The sequence below is a fragment of the Globicephala melas genome, chromosome 1, assembly GCF_963455315.2.
Source record: "Globicephala melas chromosome 1, mGloMel1.2, whole genome shotgun sequence".
NCBI lineage: Eukaryota > Metazoa > Chordata > Mammalia > Artiodactyla > Delphinidae > Globicephala > Globicephala melas.
This window is the reverse complement of record NC_083314.1, coordinates 162272260-162299964: the sequence shown is the minus strand read 5'-3', so window position 1 is coordinate 162299964 and position 27705 is coordinate 162272260. Positions and strand designations below refer to the sequence as shown.

General features: G+C 39.3%; 2 protein-coding genes across 8 annotated transcripts in view; one reads left to right on the top strand and one right to left on the bottom strand.

Annotated features, from left to right (window-relative positions):
* Positions 1 to 9550, bottom strand: part of ZBTB8OS (zinc finger and BTB domain containing 8 opposite strand) — a 130274-nt gene extending 120724 nt beyond the window's left edge. For 2 of the 6 annotated variants that reach the window (XR_009565926.2, XM_060308414.2), the window contains exons 1-4: positions 9337 to 9550; positions 1012 to 1036; positions 618 to 739; positions 321 to 403 (exon numbers count right to left, since the gene is read on the bottom strand). Coding sequence is in view for 5 of the 6 variants with exons in the window: in XM_060308414.2 (XP_060164397.1) it covers positions 321 to 403; positions 618 to 739; positions 1012 to 1036; positions 9337 to 9433 (327 nt within the window). In the remaining variant the exon portion in view is untranslated. The remainder of the gene's footprint in view (positions 1 to 320; positions 404 to 617; positions 740 to 1011; positions 1037 to 9336) is intronic. The other 4 variants (XM_060308421.2, XM_060308428.2, XM_070045586.1 and 1 more) reach the window with 4 other exon arrangements.
* A 533-nt stretch (positions 9551 to 10083) lies between these two features.
* Positions 10084 to 27700, top strand: RBBP4 (RB binding protein 4, chromatin remodeling factor). Of its 2 annotated transcripts, none has more exons than XM_030870817.2 (12): positions 10084 to 10228; positions 10778 to 10925; positions 13926 to 14071; positions 20649 to 20822; positions 21167 to 21282; positions 21396 to 21556; positions 21653 to 21779; positions 22193 to 22270; positions 22957 to 23033; positions 23440 to 23497; positions 23585 to 23695; positions 26866 to 27700. In XM_030870817.2, exons 1-12 carry the CDS (start codon positions 10213 to 10215, stop codon positions 26929 to 26931), a joined length of 1278 nt encoding a protein of 425 aa, XP_030726677.1. In that variant the 5' UTR covers positions 10084 to 10212; the 3' UTR covers positions 26932 to 27700. The 2 variants fall into 2 exon arrangements, with proteins under 2 accessions (XP_030726677.1, XP_060164389.1); XM_060308406.2 differs by lacking the exon at positions 10084 to 10228 and adding an exon at positions 10496 to 10520.
* Positions 27701 to 27705: the final 5 nt, after the last annotated feature.

Sequence of the window (27705 nt, the reverse complement as noted above, 5' to 3'; positions counted from 1 at the left end):
AAAAGGAACATATGGATGGACATAAATACAGCTCAAACTTGGGAGACATAAAATGTGCAGAGACAGTGGCAACAATAGGTGCGTTCTTGTCACACAATCCTGATGAGTGACAAGTATATAATAAGAGATCTAAATACAAAATGCACATACATAAGCAAACTCAGGTTATCCAAGAAGAGCCTATGGTTATTATAATTTCTGCAAATCATCATCTGTATGGCTTGGTTTTGCATCACATGTTCTAATTTAAATCACTAGTCTTATTATAAAATATGGGTAAGAACGCATTTGCTCAGTAAAAAAGAAAAACTTTTGCTTACCCGGGCTATGAAGAATTCATCAGCACTGAATTTATAAAGCCATTCATTCAAAAAGTGAAACAGAAGAGATTGTAAGTCATCTCCTACACAGGATCAAAAAGAACCATGACAGTATCATGTTTAATAACTCTTGTCTCTAAAAAACTGGTTTGAATTTAACAGTGCAATGAATTTCTTAGGCTAGTTGAAAGAACAAGCTCATAATCAACTTTGTTGTTCTTACTGTGAGCATATACTGAATTTACATAGAATACTGAACATCTATAACAATTTCTTCCTTGTGAATAAATTGGTTACCTTGGGTTTCTACTTCTGTTGCTTGGAGGGGCTCCACTGTCCCAGTATCTGTCATATAACCAAACATGGCCATTGCACATTGCTCAAATGCTTCCTCCAGAGTATCTCCCCATGCGTGTAACCTAAAGAAATACATTCATGCCCTGTGTAATATAATCCACTGCAAAGCAGAAAACTTGTGAGGAAAGTCAAAATAAAATTAACATGATAAATACAAAACCAAAGGTCTCAGTTTAATGACACTGAAACCAGATGCTTTTAAACCATCATTTGCATGTCGTAAAGGAACCAAAAGAGGAGGAGAAAAATTAAAACTCGGGACATCAAGATTAAAACATCAGCCTTCCTATGTTAAGCACGTGGTTGCAAAGGCATAAACTCTAGCTATACTCACTGAACATCAGCTGTATGATCCAAATCTGAGGGAGAGAGGAAAAAACACTTATAAGTAACTAAACTTGACTTGCAAATCACAAGAAAATAACTCTAGATCATTACTAAGAACATAATCCTTGAACAGCAAGAAAATGTGGGCTGGCCACACACCTTTCACTAACCATTTACACAAAAGTTAATTGTTCTGTTAAGGGTTATTTTTTACTTTTTAAAAATTTCTTCTAAGCATTCACAGTTATTATTCTGTTAATATTAAATGAACTAATATTAAATAAAAGAATTAATAGTTCCATAATATTAGCATATTGATGCTAAAGGGTTATTTTTTTAAAAGCCTAGATTTATATTTAAATGAATGACAATTTCTGGAAGGCATCACGGCCACGGTCTTCTAGGTGATCTAAAAAGTGTCTAATACATCATAGTTTTTCAATAAACAAATGCCATTCTCTGCCATTAGTTACTTTTCCTCAACAAAACAAATCAGTATCTTTTCTAAATATCTACTTGTGTGAATGACCAAAATTCTAGAAACTACATCATCAAAGATATAAAATTCCAGATTTCATTTCACCTTTTCATGAACAGCTAGCCAAATCCCAAACAAAACAGTTTTTTATTTTTAACAAGAGCCAAGTTTTATATTTGTTGATTTCTTTCATTTGAAGGACTGCTCACTGATATCCTTGACCAATAAAACTGTTTTGGAAAGTAAACTCTACAATATGTATTATGAGCTTTTTCCTGATATTCTCACAGCAACACTAGGAAATAACAACTGCTACTACAGCAAGTTCCCATTGGATCTGTTATCTCAAGATTTCAGAGTCAGGACTTCCCTGGTGGTCCACTAGTTAAGAATCTGTCTTCCAAGGCAAGAGATGTGAGTTCGATCCCTGGTCAGGGAACAAAGATCCCACATGCCAAAGGGCAACTAAGCCCACGCACCACAACTAGAGAAGCCCAAGTGTCACAATGAAGATCCAGTGCAGCCAAAATTTAAAAAATTAACTAATTAAAAAAAAAAAGATTTTAGAGTCTATCCTTCACTCTTACCTGACTTCCATCAATTCTTCCTGCTTAGAATCATAGAATATTCAGGCTATAACAAAGTCTTAGAGTTCATTTAACAGAATTCCTTCAATTACAAGAAGAAACCTGAAATCCAGAGAGATTGTGCGACTTGTTTAGGACTACACTGCTGATTAGAGTTGGGACTAGAATTGAGATTTTCTGACTCCCAGTTTAGTGCCGTTTACATAACACATCTTGTTCTGGTAACACTCAAGGTTTAAGCTCATCTCTAATTTACTCAGAATATTACTGAGAACTCAATACATTTTAGGCATTAAGAGGCTCAATGATCAGCAGAGATGACTAACAAGTTAAAAGAAAATAACAGGTTTATTAACCCTAGAGAAATGAAAGTATGTGGCCACAAAAGGACATAGAAGGTTCACAGCAATTTTATTCCCCCAAATTAAAAACCCCATATCCATCAAGAGAAAGGATAAACAAACTGAGGAATACAATGCCACACTACTCAGCAATAAAAAAGCATGAATTACTGATACAATGCATTAACAAGAGTCAGGGAGCTCACCTCTTTCCCCTGCTTTCAGTAGTTACTGAATAAAATCCATTCACCACTTTAACATCTAGCTGTGTTTGATACTGAGTGAAGAAGCCAGACAGAAAAGAATCTATACTGTGTGATTCCACTTACACAAAACTCTAAAACAAAAGTAAACTGTGGTGATAGACATCAGAGCAGTGCTTGCCTCAAGGTAAGGGGCTAGGGGACTAACTGGAAAGGAGCAAAGGGAACTTTCTAGGTTGACAGAAATGTTCTAGAGCTTGACTCGAGTACTGGTTACACAGATGTTACTTGTTTATCAAAACTCATTGGACTTGGGCTTCCCTGGTGGCGCAGTGGTTGGGAGTCCGCCTGCCGATGCAGGGGACGCGGGTTCGGGCCCCGGTCCAGGAAGATCCCACATGCCGCGGAGCAGCTGGGCCTGTGAGCCGTGGCCGCTGAGCCTGCGCATCCAGAGACTGTGCTCCGCAACGGGAGAGGCCACAACAGTGAGAGGCCCGCGTACCGCAAAAAAAAAAAAAAACTCATTGGACTTTATACTTAAGATGTGAGCACTTTTATTACATGTAAATTGTACCTCAATTTTTTAAAAGACGGTTTAAAGAGACAATGACAGATTGCTATAGGGCAGTAGTTCTCAAATTTTTTGGTCTCAGGAACCCTTTATTCTCTTAAAAATTACTGAGGACCTAAAGAGCTTTTGTTTATATGGGTTGTATCTGGCAATATTAACCTAGAAATTTTAACTGAAAAAAAATTTTAAGTATGTATTAATTCACTTAAAAATAATAACCCAGGGACTTCCCCGGTGGTGCAGTGGTTAACATTCCACCTGCCAATGCACGCCACAACTATTGAAGCCCATGCGTCCTAGAGCCCCAAGCACCACAACTACTGAGCCCACGTGCCGCAACTACTAAAGCCCGAGTGCTATAGGGCCCACGGCTGCAACTACTGAAGCCCGCGTGCCGGGAGCCCAAGGTCTGCAACAAGAGAAGCCACTGCAATGAGAAGCCCGCGCGCTGCAACAAAGAATAGCCCCCCTCTCGCCGCAACTAGAGAAAGCCCCAGAGCAGCAACGAAGACCCAATGCAGCCAAAAATAATAAATAGATACAAATAATAAGCCCATTTTATTTAACATAAATTATATATTTTTATGAAAAATGACTACATTTTCAAAAAATGTAGTGAGAAGAGTGGCGCTGTTTAGCATTTCTGCAAGTGTTTTTAATGTCTGGCTTTTCAGTATGCTGCAATCTCACAGATATGCAGGAGGAAAAAGGAGTATTTTAAGAGCTAAAAAAAAATGTGGACTTTCCTGGTGGCACAGTGGTTAAGAATCCGCCTGCCAATCCAGAGGACATGGGTTCGAGCCCTGGTCCAGGAAGATCCCACATGCCGTGGAGCAACTAAACCCGTGTTCCACAACTACTGAGCCTGCTCTCTAGAGTCTACGAGCCACAACTACTGAAGCCCGTGTGCCTAGAGCCCGTGCTCCACGGCAAGAGAAGCCACCGCAATGAGAAATCCACACACCGCAACAAGGAAGAGCCTCCACTCGCCGCAACTAGAGAAAGCCTGCCCGCAGCAATGAAGACCCAATGCAGCCAAAAATAAATACATAAATAAATAAATTTATTTTAAAAATGCATATGGGCAGCACAGCCGGAGTAAGGAAAAAAAATTGTATATAGTCTTCCTTCACCAAAACTAGAAACTGGTGGTTTTTTAAAGGTTAGTTGCAATGCAGAATCTGAGGCTTTAACAATGAATTTTTCGAACTCTGTAACATTAAAATCCATTGCTCTATCTTGTGCTTAGAACAGATCTTATCTATGCCTGATTGTGTAATATCAAGCATTGGTTTTTGGGATAATATCAGTTCATCGATGTTGACACATTCTATAGAATTTTAAAAAATCTATTTGTTAATATCACCTCCAATCTCATCAGAAAAGTCTTTAAGCACTGGGAAACCGTGAAGCTCATGATGGCAGACACAAGTTTTCCAAAATTCTGACTTCACTTGAAAGCTTGAATTTTATCATTATATAATATACATTATCAATATACCAACAAATATTGTTATTTTCCTTGATGTGACAGATTACTTTATTTTCGAGAAGATATTGGAAATACCCAAGTCTGAATAACAATAGTATGTCTTTCAGTCATTCTTTTGAGAAAAAAGTGTTCCGAGAAAAAAGGCATCTCACAACTCAAACAATCACAGAAGTTCTTTTCCTCAAGGTAAGCATCAATACTTTGAGAAGCAGAAACACTATGCATACTTCCCATTTTGTTACACAGAATATTAAAAAGGTGTGTACTCAATGGTTAATATTTAATAAAATTAATAGTTCTTGCCAAGTCATCAAGGACATTTTTAAGTAAAAACGACTTTTTCTTTTTTTAATTATAAGTACATAGTGGTAAATAATACAATGGCTACCAATACAGTTTGGTGCCACTGCCTCAATTTGTGCCAAGGGGCCAGGACTTTTACCTATTACTGCCTCTGCACCACGAGTGCAAATATCAACACAGTGAAAAGAGCAAGTAACATCTAGTATTATTAAGAAAGTAGTTTTAACTTCACAGATCCTTTGAAAAAGTCTGGGGAAACCTAGGGTTCTAGAGACCACCCACTTTGAAAATTCTATTATAGGAGAGAATAAGAGATAAACTAAGCTAGACTAAGAGGTTCAGGTAAGAATTCCCAAAGGAAACAAGACTTAACACTTTATGTGCCAACAGACTAAGGATGATCTTTATCTATCTGCTCACTCATTTATTGCCAGTTTCCGCTCAGTGTCTGATACACAACAGGTGCTCAATAATGTTGCTGAATGAATATATGAGATGACAATTGAGCTGAGTCTTAAAGGAAAAACAGCGCTACAGGGAGAGCTTGGGGTAGATCTGGGGGTAGTCAGTGGCAAGAAATGAAGCTGGAAGAAACAGACTAATCTCACATTACATCAATGCCAAGATTCTGTACAAAATGTCGGCAAGTAGAATCCAGAATGACCAAGTGCGATTTATCCCTGGAATGCAAAGATTCAATTCTTAGGAAACAGATTACATCATCTCCATAGATGTAATCATGAGGCATAACATAAAAATTTTTTTTTTTTTTTTCGTTTTTTTGCCTCACTGCAAGGCTTGTGGGATCTTAGTTCCCCGGAAAGGGATTGAACCCCAGCCCGGCAGTGAAAGTACCGAGTCCTAACCACTGGATGGCCAGGGAATTCCCAAACAAAATGTTAACAGGATTTTTGAGCAAACGGTCTTTTCTCAACTATTTCTCAAAAATACACTATTGTTTATTTTTTCTCTCATTCTTTTTTTTTTATAAATTTATTTATTTATTTTTTTGGCTGCATTGGGTGTTTGTTGCTGCATGTGGGCTTTCTCTAGTTTCGGCGAGTGGGGGCTACTCTTCATTGCAGTGCATGGGCTTCTCATTGCGGTGGCTTCTCTTGTTGCAGAGCATGGGCTCTAGGCATGCGGGCTTCAGTAATTGAGGCACATGCGCTCAGTAGCTGTGGCTCGCAGGCTCAGTAGTTGCAGTGCATGGGCTCAGTAGTTGCGGTGCATGGGCTTACTTGCTCCGCGGCATGTGGAATCTTCCTGGACCAGGGCTTGAACCCATGTCCCCTGCATTGGCAGGCAGATTCTTAATCACTGTGCCACCAGGGAGGCCCTCTTCTCTCATTCCTAATTGCTGCTTTTCACTGAATGTTTTTGTGGTATAATGAAAATATATACTTGGTCTTTGTCCCTGGTTCCTGGAACAGAGCTCTTAAAATCCTGGGAATTTTCTGAGTGACAGGAGTGTCACTCAGGGTTATTCATAAAGAGCCCCTTCTGACCACACTTGAGTCTATGCTAATAAGGTGATTCAGGGTTGGGCCCCTAAGTAGCCTCAGGATGGAGAGAAGATGAAACAAATGATTAAAAGGGGGGAGGGGATACCAACAGTAATTCTTATGGATCTTCACAAGCTGATTTTTATCTACATATAGAGAAAAAAATAAAAACAATAAGAATGGCAGGAAAGGAGCAAGTACTGAGAGGGAGATTGTCCTAGAAGATATTAAAAGATACAATAAAGCCTCAATAATTTAAAATGTGGCACTGGCACATAAAAAGAGAGCTACAACAAAGGAATAGAATAGTAAGTCCAGCTATAGACCTAAATATAGTTAGAGGAATTCTGTATACGATAAAGGTGGAATATTTCAATCACAGGGGAAAAGACAGACTGTTGATAAATGATTTTATAGCATCTGGAAAATAATTATCAGATATTGATACTTAATTTCCACCTTACCCTAATCCTAAGGTATTCAAAATTTAAATATATATTTTTTAAAAACCATAAATACTAGAAACATGAACAATCTATAACTATTAGCAAAAATACGGTTCTCATAAATATGAGACAAAAAAAGCCAAACACAAAAGGAATACATACTACATGATTCCATTTAGATTATGTACAAAAACATGCAAAGCTCATGTATGGTGTTAGTAGTCAGGCTAATGGGAAAAATACGGAGAGAGGAGAAAGGAGCATGAGAGGGTCTTCAGGGATGCTGTAACATTCTGTTTTTTGATCTGGTTACTAGTTATACAGGTGTATCCAGTTTGCAAAAATTCATTTGTAACATGTGTACTCTTCTATATGTATCTTATACTAAAATATAAGTTTTATTTTGGGGAATTCCCTGGCAGTCCAGTGGTTAGGACTCTGTGCTCTCACTGCCGAGGGCCCAGGTTCAACCCCTGGGCGGGGAACTAAAATCCCACATCCCACAAGCCATGTGGTATGGCCTAAGAAAAAAAAAAAGGTTTATTTTCAAATGTACTAGAAGAAAACATGGGAGAATTAATTTACAGTCCCAGAGCGAGCAATGCCTTCTTAAGTATGATATCCCAGTAGCCATAAAAAGGGTTAACAAATTTCACTACATAAAAATAAACTTCTGCACAGTAAAAAAGATCAACAATCCAATAGAAAATATGGGTTAAAAATATGAGTATACACATTCCAGAAGGTAAATACAAATAACTCCAAACATACTAAAATACGTTCAGCCTCACTTATAAGTAAAATGCAATTAGTATAAGATATTTAACAGACTGGAAAAGATCAAAAAGTGTGGTTAAAAAAAAAAAAAAAGTGTGGTAACACAGTAAATTGGTAAAAGTGTGAGAAAAGAGGCACAGTCGGGACTTCCCTGGTGGTCCAGTGGTTAAGACTCTGCGCTTCCAATGCAGGGGGCACGGGTTCACTCCCTGGTCGGGGAACTAAGACCACACCTGCCGCGCAGCACAGCGCAGCCAAAAAATAAATAAATTTTAAAAAGTAAAAATAATTTAAAAATGAATTTAAAAAAAAGAATTCAGCCTTCTTAAAAGGAAAGAAAAAAGACACACAATGCTAGCAAGGGTATAAACTGGCACAACCTCAATGGAGAGCAATTTGGCAATAATTGTTGAAGTTTAAAATGCAGATATCAAAAAGATGTCTATATATGTATAACTGGATCACTTGGCTGTACAGCAGAAATTAACACAACATTGTACACCAACTACACTTCAATTTTAAAAAACATTGATAAAATGCAGATACCCTTTGAAAAAGCAATGTAACTTTTGGAAATTTATTCTACAGATACACATGCACATGTGCCAAACAATGGATGCACAGGTATAGCCACTGCTGCATTATTTTTATTGGCAAACGAGTATAAGTATAAACGTCCATCAACTAGAAATTGGTTAAGTAAATTAAGTAAACATACACCCTTGCATGTACACATAAGAAAATGTTAAGGATGGTCGATCTGGATAGCAAGACTAAGGGGCTGGGGATCAGGGCTGAAAGAAAGACTTTCGCTGCATACCTGTTGTATTTTTGGAATTCTAAATCATATATGTGACCTATTAAAAGTAATTTTTAAAAAATTAAGTGAGAGACAGTGAGCTAGGGAGATATGCAGGGTCCAGAAAGTACAGAGCCTAGTATGCTATGGTAAATAGTTGGACTCTATACAGAGGACAATGGGAAATCAATGAAAGAACTTTAAGAAAGGAAATAAGAGCCAGATTTGTGCTCCCCAAACCACATCCACCTTTAGGGACGGCAGCTTAACGTTTATGTACAACTTCAGAGTCTGCACTATACTTTCACATTTATTATTATCTCATTTATCCCTCACATGAAGGAACTGAGTGCAAAGAGGTTATGTGATTTTTTTGCCTAAAGTCACTAAGCTAAAAATGACAAAACCAGGTCTTTTTGCTAACAACACGATACAGGTAAGACACCAATTTAGAAGTCCCCTACTCAAAGCTCTCCGAGTCCTCTACCCTAGGCACACTCTAACTATCCCACAGTTGGAGGGAGATACTTGGGGGCGACAACCCCTCAAACACTTGAAAATACGTTACCTTCAGAATTAATACGGAAGTAAAATTCCCACAAGATAAACGTAATTAGGCATATGCAGAAAAAGTTCAAAAGGCTGTAAATTTGGGAGCCCGGGTTTCCCGACTCTCAGACCAGGAGGCTTTAGCCTTCAGCCTTCCCCAGAGAAGTACATAAAAGCCTACAATAAATGGCAAAACGGGAATGCCTGAGCCACCCTATGGGGCAAAATGGAAGAGGAAGCCGGAAGCCCCCGGCAAGAAGAGAAGTGAGCCACCTACTCACACTCGTACTTCCGATTGACTGGAGGATACTTGGCCTTGATCGCCTTCTGCTTCTCAGTCAAATTGTAATCTCTAACATTTTCCCCTTCCAGCGCCATGATTGCGGCTTGGGCCCCAAACTCAACTTCCGCCCTTCGTCAGCCGGACTTCGGCCCGGACTTACAACTTCCGCCCTAGACTCCGCCCCTTGACACACACCCTTAAAGGGCCAGGACTCCATTCTCGAGGACTTACTTAATCCCCTAAGACTTCCGTCCTAGGTCCCGTCGCTTGGAGCTCTTTAAAAGTCCAAGGCCTCATTTTCTGGGTTTGCTTCATCAATAGTTCTAAGAACTAAGGGAACAAATAAATTGGAGGACCTAGGAGCAAGGGACACTTGAATTAGACATCTCGAGGTCTGATAGAAGCCTTTTCTTGCAGCCTCACCCCCAGAGCTGACAACTAGACCCTAAAACATTTTAGACTCCTCATCTAAAGTCCTACTTTGAAGGGATCGCTAGCTTCAAGAAAATGGCTGCACCCAGGAGCGTGCGGACTAAACCTCTCACGTGACCTCGAGAGGCGCACGCTCACCAACCCCGCGCGCGCGCAATCGAAGGAAGTCGGCTCCCGGCAGTGTGGGGGTAGGGGAGGAGCGCGCGCTTCGACCCCGCGGCAAGCGACTCCGCGCGTCTGGATAGGCTACGAACGCGGCTTCCCCGCCCACCTCGCCGCTCGGCGCGCTCCGATTGGCCGGTGTTGGCGCGAAGGTGCGCGAGTCGGCCCTCACTCAGGGGCAGCAGGAAACAATAGAGGCCGCGCGCGCAGAGCGAGCGCCCGCAGCCTCCCCGCCCCTCTCGCAAAGCTCAACCCGATCCCCCCGGCTTGCCTGCCCGCCATGGCCGACAAGGAAGGTGAGGGTGCCGGGGCGGCCACAGGAGAGCGGGGGTGCCGGGCTTGCGTAGCGGCCTCGACACGGCCTAACAGTGAGGACAGGCCGGACTCTGCTGAGTGCCGTACCCGCCATCGCAGGCGTGAGGAGAAATCGCCCCGCGGGGAGGGCTAACGGCGCGCCAGCTCCTCGGGAGCGGAGGCCCGGCGCAGCGGCGGTGGGGGCCCCGGCGGGTGTTTGGTCCCTCCCCGCGCTCCCTGTCGGTCTACCTGTCTCTCTCCGGGTCCTCTCTGCAGCGCTCGCTACCCGCAGGGGTCGGTGTTCGGCCCTCCTCGCGGGTTCTGTTCTCCTGCCGACGTCGTCGCCCGAACGGCTAACGGCGTCTGGCCGGGATGACCCCAGCAGTTAGGCCCCGTGAAGCTGGAGAGCGGTGTTGGTGCCTGCGCCTCGGGGAGATTTAGACAAACCTCCATTTCAGAATCGGGATTCTGGAGCCGTGCCGGTAGCTTTGAAAGTGTCTACTCGGTTTCCATTTGTGGTCGCTAACTTAAATTTGTTTTTAATGTTTTAGCAGCCTTTGATGACGCAGTAGAAGAACGTGTGATCAATGAAGAATACAAAATATGGAAAAAGAACACTCCTTTTCTTTACGATTTGGTGATGACCCATGCTCTGGAGTGGCCCAGCCTAACTGCACAGTGGCTTCCTGATGTAACCAGGTGATAGGAATCTTTTGAACGTTATTTTGTTGTGTTCTCGGTGTAGATTTCTTGCATCGATTTTCCCTGTTTTTCTTTTCTCCAGTCACCCCGTAGCGGGCACGTGATCAGAACCTAGTGGTGACATTTTTTTTCTAGGCCAAAAAAGGCAAAATGTAAAACAACTTTGCAGTTTACCTGATAAGAGAAAACATGTTGTCTTCTTTATCTGATTCTGAATTGAATAGCTGTATTATAACTATAGTTGACCAAACAGTTATGTAAAATTTGTCAGCTTTCAAAAAGTGTTAAGATGAGTCCAGTTTTTTCAACAAAAGAAATTTGAATCTCACAGTCATTGGTAGTAGCTGGTTAATGCAAAGATGAATGTGACATGGTACCTGCCATTCAGAACATTTAGAAATTCTATAAGTGTACTAAGTAAGTAAATTCCTTCAAAACTCAGGTCTTTAGAAGTCAAGATATTTGCGAATTGCGGTTATTTGGCTACGTTTCAGCTCAACAAGTTTTATATAAATGTTATTAATAACTTAAGAATGAGCCTGCTGCCTTCACATTGGCATTTTTTTAAAAAATGGCAACATCTGTCCTAAGTATGTTAATAAGTACTTAGAAATTTAGAGCTGGAAGCTGGTTTATCATGACCAGGAGTTCCCATATTCAGCTGATCATCAGAATTACTTGAGTTCAGGATAAGTGGAGTCATTTCTGTCAGGAGTTCTCAGTTCAAACCACTTAGGAACTTGTGGCAGGATACTTGAGAATAGTTGAATGGTGATTCCAGATTTACTGTAGACATGTGCTAAATGATACTGGACCAGAGGATCCCAAATATTGGCCACCCCATACCTACTAAGTCATTCTAGAAAATCTTTCCATATAATGTGATTAGCTATGTTTGGAAAGCAGTGAATTAAGACTAAATAACCCAAGGCTGAAATCTGTGCTGTAGTCTTAGTAGCTTTCTACTTTATGAATTGAGGTAAATAAATCTTTCTGCAGTATTAGACATTGGTCCAAATATCCTTCCCCTTTTTTTTTTTTTGTATTCTGCTCGAATAACGTCATTTACTTATTTATTTTTTTAGAATGAGGGGTCCTTTAAGCAACTATCTCTAATGTCTACTGTTTACTCTGTGTGTGTGTGTGTGTTCTTTTTTATTCATATTTTGTTTCTAAACACAAAAAACCATACAATCATAGTTTTGTAATATTCTTCTTCCCTCCCTCACTTGCTCTGAGTCTTTAACTTTCTAAATGCAGGTATCCCCAACTTTATGTTGACAGCCCTCTTATCTTTCCTCTGTTTTTTTCCCATGTGACATGTAGACACCTATTAACTCTGTGCAGAGGAATTTCTGTTGAGTTATCTCCAGATCCAACTTCTGAGCGCTACCTGAATTTTCAGCTGTCTTATCTGGAGTATTTTATTGGCTTTCCCAACATGACATATTTCAAACTGAGTATATTTTTTCCATGGAGGTCCCAACCCAACTTTTTCTATTGTTCCCATTTCTCCTTTTCATAGTTGACTTTGGTTTGACATTTTTTAGGTTTTTCCTCCTTTATCCACTTGACAGTCCATTTATAAGCCCTGATCAATTCTTGTGTAGCATCTTTCCCATCTAGACCATGGGTTCTAGAACTTTAACAGGCATCATAATCAGCTGGAGGGATTGTAAAACAGATTTTTTTTTTTTTCAATTGACCACGCCTTGCAGCTTGCGGGATCTTAGTTCCCTGACCAGGGATTGAACCTGGGCCATGGCAGTGAAAGCGCTGAGTCCTAACCACTGGACAACCAAGGAATTCCCTGCAGAACAGATTGTTGAGCACCACAAACCATCCCTCCCCCCCAAGTTTCAGATTGAGTAGGTCTATAGTGGATCTCAGAATTTGCATGCTGAAGTTCCCAGATGATGTTGATGCTATTGTTCCTGATACTACGCTTGAAGAACCTCTGCTTTACACTGTTAAATTAATCCTTCTGAGGTAACTCAGATGATGCTATGTCCCTTATAAATTTTCCATGGTTCTTTGTTCCTTACAGTAAAGAGTCCAGAATGCCTTAAGCTGGCATTCAGTACCCTAGAGTCTGATTTTTATCTGCTTTCTAGCCTTCTCTCTCACTTTGTTTTCCCACATTCAAAGTCAGATTTGGACTTCAGTTCTAGTTCTGTTAGTTCGTAGTTGTGATCTTAGGCAAGTTGCTTAATTTTCCCAAACCATCTTCAAATTAGAATAGTACTTCAAAGTGTTGTTATGGTGTTTAAGTGATATGAGGTATGTGAAATGCTTAACGTGGTGTCTGGCACTTTGTAATCTTCCCTTTGCTTACTTCCCTTAGAATACTGTCTTCCAAAGCCCTTGTCCCCCTCTTCTAGATTATCTCTCATTTTGAGACCTGCTCAGGTAACACTTCTGCTAAGAACGTGTCCTTTATTCCAGAACTAATCTTTCGTATCTAAATTTCCATGTTCTTGGGTACTTTTCATGAATTATATGTTGACTTGTGTTTAAAATGTTTGTGTATATGACTGTTTAATTGTCCCTGGTTTTTTGAGGATATGGATCACATCTTAATTATCTTTGTGCTTCAGTAGTATTTGAACAGTTAGTTTACCTGATGTTACTTCCTTTTCCTTTTAATGATGTTAACCTAATGAAGTAACCTAAAGTGGTAGTATACCTACCAATTGGTTTCTTTCCCTCCAACTCCTTGTAAAGGGTGAGTAGCTAATTCGTATTTTATTCCATCAGACTTTTTCCTCAAAGTAATTGTAAATATTTGGCTAAGTTAATAATTACGAAATTAAGTGTTCTGCGGTCCTTATACTCAGCTCTATGGAAGATATGTGAAAAGTAGGAACTATGGCTCTTAATGACTTCTTCCTCTGAAAACCTGGTTGTAATAGTGCCTTGTGCATACATGTATGTCACTGACTTTGTAGTCTCTCTTAGTGTACTGATTTGAATACTGACCATATATTCCTATTATAGACCAGAAGGGAAAGATTTCAGTATTCATCGACTTGTCCTGGGGACACACACATCAGATGAACAAAACCACCTTGTGATAGCCAGTGTGCAGCTCCCTAACGATGATGCTCAGTTTGATGCTTCACACTACGACAGTGAAAAAGGAGGTAGGAATCTTAAAGGTGAAGGAAAGAATGATATATGGGTTATATTTTTCATATCTCTAAATTATAATAAAGAGTGTGTACAGTTTGATAAAGTAGTCTCTCAAGTTAGGAACAAGATAACTAAGCTTTGGAAAGCCTGATTTTGCAGTATAGATATTAGATGTCAGAAGACATATTTAACACATACTTGGTTCTGTACCTTTTCTGTAAACTTTCTTCAACTAAATTTGGTGGTGGGGAAATTTCTAGAATTGAAAGAAGCAGAAATCCACCATATATTACTGCTACGCATGCTTGCATTCTCAACATGGGAGATACTGCCCCTGCGGGAGTGAAAATTGGTTCTCAGAGGGGTGTGTGTGTGAAAACAATCTTATTCTTTGAACTGTTTAAAGCACAGAAATACATAGCAGGCATAAACAAATACACAGGAATTTCATCAAGGTATCAGAAAAAATGTCCTACAAGGTTCCTTACAGGGGCAATAATGAAAAAAAAGGTTGAAAAACACTGGCTTAAATTACACTTTCCGGGTTTAAGTGGTATAAATGACTTAACCTTGGCATTTGCTATATAGTACATAAAAATTGAGTGTTTAATTATATCCTATTTTTAGGAGATATCCTAAGGGCTTAACTGTTCATGAAATACTTTTTCCCTTTCAGAAGAGATAGAAATGAGTGGGTTTCCTTTATTGTTGTCCTTGAACTCAAATTATTACTGGGAGGTAGAAGATAGGCTCTCAGTATTGAGATTTGTGCCAAAAATGAACGTTTAATGTTTTTTATCTTAGATTTCTCCTGATTAGCAGAATCCATTCTTTTATCTAAGATATTTTGGGTTCCAGTTACTTGCCAGGATTGTAATGTACAGTTACTCTTTTGATCATTCCATATTCAGCTTAGGGTAATATAGAATGCAAAATAAGTCCTTAGGATAAAGGTCAGCAAACATGATTTTGTGTCGCTGACCCAAGTGTGTGAACTATAGGATATGGTTACTACAGAGTTATTCTCTAGGTAGGCATCAGTGATTGAGGGGATAAAACACTGAACTTAAGAATCAAGACTGGGACTTCCCTGGCAATCCAGTGGTTAAGGCTTCGCCTTCCAGTGCACGGGGTGCGAGTTTGATCCCTGATCGGGGAGCTAAGATCCCACATGCCTTGCAGCCAAAAAACCAAAACATAAAACAGAAACAATATTGTAACACGTTCAATAAAGACTTTAAAAGTGGTCCACATCAAAAAAAAAGAATCAGAAGATGGGCTTGAGACCCTGTTGAGCTGCTCACTAGCTGTGTGGTTTGAGGATAAATCATTTAGCCTCTCTGAGCCTGTTTCCTTTTTATTAAATAAATTATCTTTAAATAGGACTTTTGGTTATTTAGACATAAAGCAAATATTCTGATTGGTAATATAATAAATCATCATTAATAAAGCAGGGAATTCCCTGATGGTCCAGTGGTTAGGACTCCATGCTCTCACTGTGGGGGCCCTGGTTGGATCCCTGGTCAGGGAACTAAGATTGGGCAAGCCTGTACAGTGCAGCCAAAAAAAAAAAAAAATTGAAGCAAATATAAAATACTGTGAACCCTCCTCCCCCTGTAAATCTATCCCTTATGGATTGCTGTTAAATTGATAGTTTTCTGAATGGTTTATCTATCCCATTTATTGGATCACTCATTCAACAAATATATTAAGTACTTACTGTATGCCAGGCAATTTTTCTTGGTACTGGGAATACAGCATAAAATACAGTTTCCTGGCCTGGTGTATCTTGGACATCTTTCTGTGTGAGCATATGGAGATGTGCCTCCTTTTTGATGGCTGTATACTATACTATAATTAACCATCCCTCAATTAACATTTAAGTGGTTTCCAATCTTTTGGCTTCAAAAACAGTTCTTGTACATGTATCTTGCATAGTTTTGCTGTAGAATGATTAAGTGGAATGTTAATCAAGTGGCAAGAACATTTTCAATTATAATTGGTACTGCTAAGTTGCCCTCCAAAGAAAGATTCACAATTTCACCAATAGCAGATGTATTGATGTCTGTTTCTGCATGCCTTTGCCAACATTGAATGTAATACTACACTCTTTGCTTTTTTTTTTTTTTTTTTTTTTTTCCTTTAATGGCTGCACCACGCTGCTTGCAGGATCTTGGTTCCCTGACCAGGGATCAAACCCGTGCCCTCAGCAGTGAAAGCACGGAGTACTAACCACTGGACTGCCAGGGAATTCCCTACTTGGCTTTTTAAGTTATTCGTAATGTTGGACCTATTTTAAAATATTTGTCTGTCTGTCTCTCTCTTGAGCTGCCTATTTATGTTTTTTGCTCATTTTTTCTTTTGAGTTATCTCTCTATATAAGGTAAGTTATCCCTAACTAATAGGTTATAGGTAATTTTTTCCCTCTTTATTTTATAATTTTGAGTCCTGTTTTGTTTAGAAGCTATGAATTTTAAATTATCCAGCTTTCCTCTGGTGTCCTTCTGATTTTGTCATTCACTGAAAGGCCTTCATTCCAAGATTTTAAAATAGTTAGCTGTTGTTTTCTGGTACTTTTGTGTTTTGACTATTAAAACTTTAATCTTCCTTGTATTTGTTTTGGTTTTAGGGATGAAATAGGAATCTGAGCTTTTTTCTAAGTGGTTAGCAATTTTTTTTTAATGCCATTTGCTGACTAATCCATTTTCTTCACTGTTTTTGTTGTAAGTAGAGTTGATTTACAGTATTGTGTTTCAGGTGTTCGGCATAGTGATTCATTAGGTCTGGGGGGTTTTTTTGGATTTTTTTATATTCCGTTATAGGTTACTACAAGATATTGAGTATACAGTAAATCCTTGTTGCTTATCTATTTTATGTATAGTAGTTTGTATCTATTAATCCCATACTCCTAGTTTATCCCCCCAACCCCTCCCCTTTGGTAGCCATCAGTTTGTTTTCTATGTCTGTGAGTCTGTTTCTGTTTTGTATATAGATTCATTTGTATTCTTTTTTAGATTCCTCATATAAGTCTTCCCTGGCTTTTGAAATGGCATCTTTTAACATACACTCCAGTCTTTCTGGTAACTGAATTTTTTGAGTGGCATCAAACCAATTTACTTTTATGTTCTGATGATACCTTTATCCCCCTTACTAATAATAATAGAGGAACTATGAAAAATACCAGTAATATGTATGATACATTTGTATGACTGTATTTCGCCCTATTTAATCCTCACAAGGAAACCGATGCTTACAGTTGTTTTGTAACTTGCCCAAAGGTTACATAGCATATCAGCTCCCATTCCTTCCTTTTCTCTTACTTTTACCTCTCCTTCGTCCTTCACATCACCCTCGGATGACTGAACAAGCTTGGTGCTTGAAGCGGGGCAGGTGCTCTCCATGTGGTCTCAACAGTGCTGGAAGTAGATATACTAATATCTCTTAAAACTTCTTGGGTTGTTGTTAGATAGATAGCTTCCTAGTCCCTCCTTGCTCTCAGATGAAATGTCCTGGACTCTCAGATTGAACTATTGTAATTGATTACCTTCTACTTGACCCCATTTGGTTTGAGGTACTTGGTGGCAGACAGCTTCAAAAGATCATTAAACTTTCAAAGAGAAAGAACTAAAAACTGGCTTAGGCTTGTTTTGACATTAAAAAGAATGTGTGTGTTTATATTAGATTCAGCCAGGCTATGGTCACATTTTAAGCCTGAAAATAGATTCGGTTTAAAAGTTTACTTCAGACTCTGTTACCAGGATCTTCAAATATCAACAGATTTATTTTTAGCAACTTATTTGGGGAATGGGTTGGGGGGGGTGTTTGTTTTTGTTTTTAAGTAATCTTTAGTCTTTCGCCTCAATATATAATAAACTATTACTAAATCATGATGAAATAATGGAATATTTGACTCAAGACGTTACAACTTATTCTTCTTAGTTTCAAAATGTTTATGGGCTCAAAAAAACGGTACGGTGGTAGAAATTAGAATGCCGGTTATCTAGTTTGTCAGGCAGCATTGGTTGGGAGGGACACAGTGGTACCTTGTGGGAGGATAAGAGAGGGCTGAAGATGTTCCATATTTTTATCTGTGTGGTAGTTCCCCGGATATATGCATATGTAAAAATTCATCAGGCTAGACACTTTTACTATATTGTTGTGTCTCAGTCTTTTTTTTTTTTTCAAAAGCATTGACTAATTTAATCCTCACATCCACGGTGACATTGGTACTTTTCTTTTTAATTAATTTATTTATTTTTACTGTGTTGGGTCTTCGTTTCTGTGCGAGGGCTTTCTCTAGTTGTGGCAAGCGGGGGCCACTCTTCATCGCGGAGCGCGGGCCTCTCACTATCGCGGCCTCTCTTGTTGCGGAGCACAGGCTCCAGACGCACAGGCTCAGTAGTTGTGGCTCATGGGCCTAGTTGCCCCGCGGCATGTGGGATCCTCCCAGACCAGGGCTCGAACCTGTGTCCCCTGCATTAGTAGGCAGATTCTCAACCACTGCGCCACCAGGGAAGCCCCAGTCTCAGTCTTTTTAAATGGTATTTTATATGGAGAGAAGCAAACAAAATGGCAACATAGTTAGACCTTTATAGTCATTCAAATTATTGTACATTTCTACCTCAGTCTTTCTTTCCTACATCAGATTTGGCCTTTTGCGTATCACCTTCAACTTGGGGAATCTATTTGTTAAATAGATAAATCCTCATCTTCATAAATCTCAATTGTGAATCCTCTAAGCTGATTTCTTATTACTGTACTTCAACTACATTTGAGGGGGGCCTCTGATTAGAAGTATATAGCTGATACTGAAATAACCCACATTATATAACAATTACCCCTTGCTCTGTGGGCTCCATGCCAGCTATTGCTCTTTCCTTGTTGGTATCTCTTTTCTGGCAATTATTCTTTTCTGTCATAGTCATCTATAATTGTGTGCTTATCTTATCTCCCTGTGTTTGGACTAAAAGTTCTTTGAGATCACATATCCTAATCATGCCTTCTTTTTTTACAATGTAGATGCTTGTGGTCTAGAATTCTGGGGGGGAAATTGTTTAATGTGTTTGGGGTTTTTTCTCTTTTAGAGTCTATTTTGAACTGTTTCTAGGTTTTTAGCTTGTTTAAACCACTGCTTTTCAACTTATAAAGTTATTTTGAGGTTGAAAGTTATCTGCTAATTATATTACCCAACTATGTCTCTGCTTTTTGAAAAGATTTTTGTCCTTCAGAGTGTCATTTTCATCTACAAGTTACTTTCATAACTTTGTTTTATGGGTAAGGTGTTTGAGGTTCACAGAAATTGAAGGCCTTCACCAAAACCACCAAGATAGTAAGTGGCAGAGTCAGTTATGCCATGGCCTGACTGTTACTCAGGTACCTTATCATGCTGCCTTCTGTAATTCTTTGGCTACTTATTAACTACCTTTGTTTAAATATTGCTTTGCCAAGATTTGCGTAATCACAAATTATATTGTTATACATTTTATAATGGTACTTGGGAGAATTCTGTAAGTGCATACAGTAGTCAAATATGAATAAAAAATGTTTTTGTCTAGCCCTTGCCTACCTGGTTTATTTCAACCAAGGACTCTAGTTGGCAAGTGTAAGTGAGAGGTCAGGAAAGTGGAACCAGCTGTTGTGGCTCTGTTTTTCTTCACTGGTGTGAGGAAAGATGTGACGGTATTTCAGAAAGGTCATCCCAAACTAGAGTTTCAAATAAATAGTAAAAGGGACTCTTTAGTACCTAGCACACTGTGTACTTAATATTCATTAAAACAGTAACTTTGATTTTATTTATTGAGCACATTTTTTTTGATAGTTTAAGTGAGGCTTGAAAGCCACTTAGTGAGAATTTTTGAAGTGGAGTCAATAGTGTTCCTTACTTTTAGATAGTAATGTAATACTTATTAGGTATATTATTACCTAAATCATTGCAGGTATAGCTGAAAGAGTACCAGGCTAGGGATCAGAAAAATAGGGATTCAGTTTAGGTTCTGCCATAGTCAAGTCACCATAAACAAATTAATGTAGGTCCTCTGAGCTTCTCTTTTCTTGTGTAAAATTTTTATTTACTTATTTTTTATTTTTGGCTGCGTTGGGTCTTTGTTGCTGCGCGCGGGCTTTCTCTAGTTGCGGCGAGCGGGGACTACTCTTCGTTGCAGTGCGCAGGCTTTTCACTGCTGTGGCTTCTCTTGTTGAGGAGCACGGGCTCTAGGCTCGCGGGCTCTAGAGCGCAGGCTCAGTAGTTGTGGCGCACAGGCTTAGTTGCTCCGCGGCATGTGGGATCTTCCTGGCCCAGGGCTCGAACCCGTGTCCCCTGCATTGGCAGGCGGATTCTTAACCACTGCGTCACCAGGGAAGCCCTCGTGTAAAATTTTTGGAGATAATAACTCTTCTACGCTGTAGGGTTATGCTAAGAATCAAATGAAATAAGGAATGTGAACGCACTTTATACTGCTAACAAATTTTTAGATCGCTTCTAGTATTACACCAGTTCGTTGATTAAAAGCCTTGCCTGTGTCATACTTTGAGTGACATAGAGTAGCTCTTGCTTTGTCCTCATTTGCAGTTAATTTATTGTATTTACAGAATTTGGAGGTTTTGGCTCGGTTAGTGGAAAAATTGAAATAGAAATCAAGATCAACCATGAAGGAGAAGTGAACAGGGCACGCTATATGCCCCAGAACCCTTGCATCATTGCCACAAAGACTCCATCCAGTGATGTTCTTGTTTTTGACTATACGAAACATCCTTCTAAACCAGGTACTTGCCCTCTTCGATTCAAATACAAATGATGAGTCACTGTGGGGATACATTGCTTCTCTCAATTTTAATTGCTTGTTATTCTTTGTATAACTTAACATCTTATATTTATATTGATATGTGTGGGTACTCTTCCTTCATCCTTCTTCCCTACATGGGGAAAAAAATGCTTTTTTACATAGGATAGAATCTGCAGCTCTTAAGCATTATCTGTTTGGTCATAATGGGTCTGTATGTCTCATAAAAAGTAAGAGCTTTAGACCTCTTGATAAAAATTCCATTATACTTAGTAGATCCAAAGAGGAAGTGGACTGGATAGTCTTGATGTGTCTGTTACTTTGTAGACCCTTCTGGAGAGTGCAACCCAGACTTGCGTCTCCGTGGACATCAGAAGGAAGGCTACGGGCTTTCTTGGAACCCAAATCTCAGTGGGCACTTACTTAGTGCTTCAGATGACCATGTGCGTATCCTTTACATTTTGAAGCAAATCTGGGCTAGTTATATCAGTTTTTTTCCTCTGGGGTGTGTCAGGAAGTGAGACCCTTTTATATAATAGTTAATTTTTCATTTAAGACTATCTGCCTATGGGACATCAGTGCTGTTCCAAAGGAAGGAAAAGTTGTGGATGCGAAGACCATCTTTACAGGGCATACAGCAGTAGTAGAAGATGTCTCCTGGCATCTGCTCCATGAGTCTCTGTTTGGGTCAGTTGCTGATGATCAGAAACTTATGATGTGAGTAGAATCCATTTTTTTCTCAATATATTATCTAAGTTTTATATTTAGTTACCCATTTCAAGCATTTTTGCTGTTTTTTCTCTTTTACTAAAGCTGGGATACTCGTTCAAACAATACTTCCAAACCGAGCCACTCAGTTGATGCTCACACTGCTGAAGTGAACTGCCTTTCTTTCAATCCTTATAGTGAGTTCATTCTTGCCACAGGATCAGCTGACAAGGTCAGTGTGATTTATTCTACAAGAAAACAGGGTGGATTTCTCTGGCTTCTTTTGTTGTTAGTATTTATTTATTTGGCTGTGTCGGGTCTTAGTTGTGGCATGCAGAATCTTTCGTTGTGGCGCGCGGGTTTTCTCTTCTCCAGTTGTGGTGCATGGCTCTCTAGTTGAGGTGTGTGAGCTCAGTAGTTGCGCTGCACGGGCCTACTTACCCTGCGGCGTGTGGGATCTTAGTTCCCCGACCGAGGAATCGAACCCGTGTCCCCTGCATTGGAAGGCGGATTCTTTACCACTGGACCACCAGGGAAGTCCCTCTCTGGCTTCTTTTGAATGCACAGAGATCTTTTAGTTATGGATTTTCTTTTTCTCGATAAAAAAATTTTATTGATTGTACTTGGTTTCATTTTTGTATGTAGACTGTTGCCTTGTGGGATCTGAGAAATCTGAAACTTAAGTTGCATTCCTTTGAATCACATAAGGATGAAATATTCCAGGTGAGAGAAACTAATGCTCCTCCCCCCACCCCAAGGGAAACCTGAATGTGGGAGTGGGCACACTTGTGCCTTATCCCATTGCTATAAGAATAAAAATCATCTTTATGCCTATGCTGATCTCTGTATGAATTGGGATTGTTTTCCCTCCATTGTTTCTATATTAAAGTTAGTGCCTGATTATTTTATCTGCCTTGTTCCTGACGCTTGTCTCTTCCCTTATTTCCACTCCTTTATCCTTTATAACTTGCTGTATCTGTTAATTTCACAGTTCATTCGTAAAGTACTGACTCCATGTTTTCTGCCTCATCCGTTTAATTAAGCTCCATATGCAAAGCCCTCTGACTCAGTTCAAGAAATAATTGTTACATTATGTTGGAAGCTTAATGCAAGGGCACTGTGAGGAGTACATTATAGTCTTTGCAGTCCTATGTGTAATACTGAATTCATTATAAGTACTTGGGTAAATAATTACTTTGTGTGTGATCTGTACTTTAGTTCTTAGGTCAGCACTGGATGACATTTGGCTAGAAGCTGGAATTAGACAATAAGAATAAATGAGATCTTCAAAAATATGAAATAGAACAAGAGCTGATATCCTGGGTCTAGTAATGGGTTAAATTGTTAAATATAATCTTAGATTTTTTTCCCCTCAATTTTCTAATTGATGGCTTTTTTCTTATGTATAGGTTCAGTGGTCACCTCACAATGAGACTATTTTGGCTTCCAGTGGTACTGATCGCAGACTGAATGTCTGGGATTTAAGGTAAGTCTTGTTAATTATTACTCTTTGTGGAGTTATTTTCTTACACTTCCAGAATTACTCAAGGTAAATCTGTTTTAACTTTTTTTTAAATTTATTTATTTTTGGCTGCATTGGGTCTTCGTTGCTGCGCATGGGCTTCCTCTAGTTGCGGCGAGTGAGGGCTACTCTTCGTTGTGGTGCGCGGGCTTCTCATTGCGGTGGCTTCTCTTGTTGTGGAGTGAGGGCTTCAGTAGTTGCAGCACGTGGGCTCAGTAGTTGTGGCTCGTGGGCTTAGTTGCTCCGCGGCATGTGGGATCTTCCTGGACCAGGGATTGAACCCGTGTCCCCTGCATTGGCAGGCGGATTCTTAACCACTGCGCCACCAGGGAAGTCCCTGTTTTAACTTCTAAAAATCTTTTTGTGCTAGTAAAATTGGAGAGGAACAATCCCCAGAAGATGCAGAAGATGGGCCACCAGAATTGTTGGTATGTTACAGATGTTGAGCAGAACTGAAATAGTTTGTGATTTATTGTCCTCTGTCTGCTTTTCATCTGTTTTCCTTCCTCTTTCAGTTTATTCATGGTGGTCACACTGCCAAGATATCTGATTTCTCCTGGAATCCCAATGAACCTTGGGTGATTTGTTCTGTATCAGAAGACAATATCATGCAAGTTTGGCAAATGGTAAGTGTTTCTTTATTTGGGCGAGTTTAGATAAATGAGACCTAGTATCACTTCATATTTATATACTCCATCAGTACAACTGGCAACTCTGTTCAGTTTACTCCCGAGTGTGACTTGCCTGCACATTATCATTTTCAGCTGCCTACCCTTTAACTTTATCAAGTTGTCTCACTGGTATCTCGAACTCAACTAAACAAAACTAATCTTTTCTTTTCTCCTTCCTTTCCTTACTCCCCTTACCTCCTGACTTTTTGTTTTCTATATGGCTTCAATGTCTCCCCAGCTCACTAGATTTGAAAACTCAGGTCTTCCTCTATTGTCTGTTCACCTCTAGGTGCGGTTCACTTATCAGATTTTATATTGTTGATCTCTGCAATGCTTCTCCTGTCTTTACTCATCTTACAAACAGATATAACCAACTTTCCTGTTTGTATTCCACACCTAGTTTTTTGGTCAGGTTCTCATTACTACTTGCTGGGCTATTGCAGTAACCTCCTAATTGTTGGTTTGCCTCCTGTTTTTCCCTCTTTGCTAGCAGTCGAATCTTTAGGAATGATCATTCCCTTGAAATTACTTATGAACATGCCTAGCACAGTTCCTACTGCAATGTCACAGCATCAAAGAGTACCATTTCTTCATGAAACTTACCTAGATGTCAAAAACATTCCCTGCCTTTATACCCCAATTGAAGGTGATCACCCTTCTTTGAATTTTCAGAGCACTTGAAATTTAATAAAAGCAACTGTAATGTCTGATATATAGCAATACAAGAAACAGTTGCCTTCTGGAGATGGATGGTGGTGATAGCTGCACACAGTGTGAATGGACTTAATGCCACTGAACTGTACAGTTAAAAATGGTTATGATGGTAAATTTTGTTATGTGTCTTTTACCACAATTTACAAAACAACTGCATGACTTTTAAGTGACAGTAGCCTAATAAATGAAAATAATTCAAAAGAAACTTTTGGTGTCTCAGAGTAGATCTAGAGCCAGGAAGAAGCTCCAGAGGTGAGTGTTTGGCTCAACATGAGGAAAAAAGTTTTTGATATTCATAACTTTCTTACGGAATAACCCTATTAATCAAAAATAAAGAAATAAAATGGGAGTATTTGTGGCGTATGAGATTAACACATTATATACTGGATCAATACTTCGGAATATTATGTATCAGAATGAAGTATACTTAGTTTTATAAGCTATTCATGATATGCTAATAAGTAGGAAAAAAGCAAATTATAGAACAGCATGATAGAATCCCTCTTATTAAAATTTGGGTATCTAGTCTTATGTTTAATTATATGTAACTATTTAATAGAAGGCTATTTGCCAAAATGTGGTTGGTATGTTTAGAGAATTCTTGTTTTCTTCTTTATACCTTTCTGTATTATAATTTTTTATAATAAGGATTTGTTTCATGTATTAACAGAAAATCCACTTTATCCTTTTCCTTGTAACACACCCACACAAAATTAATATAAAAAATCAGAGTTCTAACAAGAAAGTGAAATGGGCTGCCTTAGATAGTCTGTCAGTGAAAGGTATTTTAGTGGTTGTCATGGGAATGTTGTAGGAGATTAAGCTACATCACCTTCAAGGCCATCACCTCCAGTCCAGGTTGTTACTTTACTCCGTTTGGGGGAGGGTTTTTGTTTTGCTTTGTTTTTAAGAATTATTGTGATATAATGAGTAGTAAGCATTTGGTCTTTGTCCAGGTTCCTGGCACAGAGTTCCTAAAACCCTTGGGATTTCCTGAGTGGTAGGAGTCTCTATTGCTATTTATAAGTAGCTGCTTTTGGCCTCACCTGAGTTTAGGCTAAGGAGGTAACTTAAGGGGGCCCCTATAAAAACTCTTGGGAAAGCTCCATAAAAAGCTTTTGATTTCATGAGCTTCTGGGTTGGTGAATATATCAATGCCACCGGAAAGGGTGTGGAAGCTCTGTGCTCCATCCCCACCTTGCCCTGTGCATCTCTTCCATTTGGCCATTCCTGAGTTATACTCTTTATAATAAACCAGTAGAGCGCTTTCCTGAGTTCTGTGAATCATTCCAGCAAATCATCAAACCTGGGGGGTGGGGGTGGCTGTGAGAAAATTTATAGCCAAGTTGGGCAGGAGTACTTGGGTAGCCTGGGCACTCAGGGCTTGACACTGGCCTCTGCTGAAGTGAGGGTAGTCTTGTGGGGTTGAGCCCTTGGTCACAGTGCTACCTCCAGGTGGTCAACATCAGGATTGAACTGAGTTGTTGGACACCCCATTGGTGTCAGGGGAGAAGATACCACGCTTTTGTTGTCAGACTACTCACATAATTGTATACATTGTTTGTCCCTGTAGTCAGATTGAAAGCTAAGACTATCCCATCCTCTGTAGCACCTACCCTAGTGATACTAAGTGCATAGTAGATACTAAGAACAGTAAGATTTGCCCAAGTGAAAGTGGTATCTGTGTTTAAGATGCTTTTGGATATGGGTATTTCATCAAGTTGTACAAGTAGAGTTTATTTTATGCAAGAACAGTTTCTCTTTTTAAAATATTTATAAATTGAGATTTAGAACATGGGTTTTGCAGTACAGTCACAGAATTGTGCAACCATCACTACAGTCAGTTACCCCAGAAAGAAACCCCACACCCAGTAGCCATCCCTCCCATTTGCCTCCAGTCCACCCAGTACTAGGCAACCATTAATCTACTTTCTGTATGGATTTGCCTATTCTGCACATTTAATATAAATGAAATCATACAATATGTGACTGACTTTTTTTATTGCCAAATAATACTCCATTGTATGGACGTATCATTTTATTTGTCCATTTGTCAGTTGATGGACATTTGTGTTGTTTTTACTTTTTGACTGTTACGAATAATTGTCTGATTAAAAGACTCAAGGTTGATTATCAAGACAAATGGTAACCATACTTCAGTTTTTAGGGACTATCCTAATCCGGGGGGTGGCCTGTGGCCAGCTGCCTGTTTTATTTGGCATGCAACTATACTTACCCATTTGCAGGTTGTCTGTGGCTACTTTCATCCAACAACTGCAGAGTTGAATAGTTAAAACAGAGTATATGCCCCACAGTCTGTCTCCCTGGCCTCGTCTATTTGAAACTTTAACTTCAAGAAGTAACTTTCATGTTTACTCAATATCCTTTTCTCTTTTTCTTGTTTTTGGCAGGCAGAGAACATTTATAATGACGAAGACCCTGAAGGAAGTGTGGATCCAGAAGGACAAGGATCCTAGAGAATGTCTGCACTTCTTGTGATTTTAGACTCCCCTTTTCTTCTCAACCCTGAGATTGATTTAACACTGGTTTTGAGACACAGACTTTGGTTATCCCTCTATAATAAGTTCTATCAACAATGTTATTAGTCCAAACAGAAGGTGTTTTCTAAATATTAACTGGGGGCTTCTTGATTCAGGAAAGCCACAGACTTATATTTAAATTTTCTTCAGGAATTTTCTAGTAACAGAGGTCTAAAGTAGCCACAAAAAGGGGAATATTGTGAGTGGTTATTTTTCTTCTTATGCTATATCCCCAAGTTTTTCTGACTCATTTAAGTAAATGCTAGAGTGAGTAAGAAATAGAGCCAAGTGAGGTAGGTGTCTGAGCCATGAAGTATAAATACTACAAGATGTCATTTTTATTCAGGAAATAGGGGAGATTCAAGTCATATAAATTCCTGCTCTAAAATCTTCACACGGAACTTGCCAGGATACACATTTTCTTACACAGACCAGTCTCCTCTCAGTTTCTTCAGTTAAGTCAAAACAATGTGTTCCTCTTTCCCCATATATTTTTGCTTGTTAGTGTATTTCTTGAGCTGTTTTCATATTATTTCTTTCCTTTCTGTGAAATGGTTTAAAAAAAAAAAAAACTTGGGACCACCAAGTTGTAAAGATGTATGTTTTTACCTGACAGTTATACCACAGGTAGACTGTCCAGTTAAATTGAGAAGAGCGAATCAATAGCTTGTATTTGTTTTTAAAATTAAATTAATCCTGGATAAGAGTTGC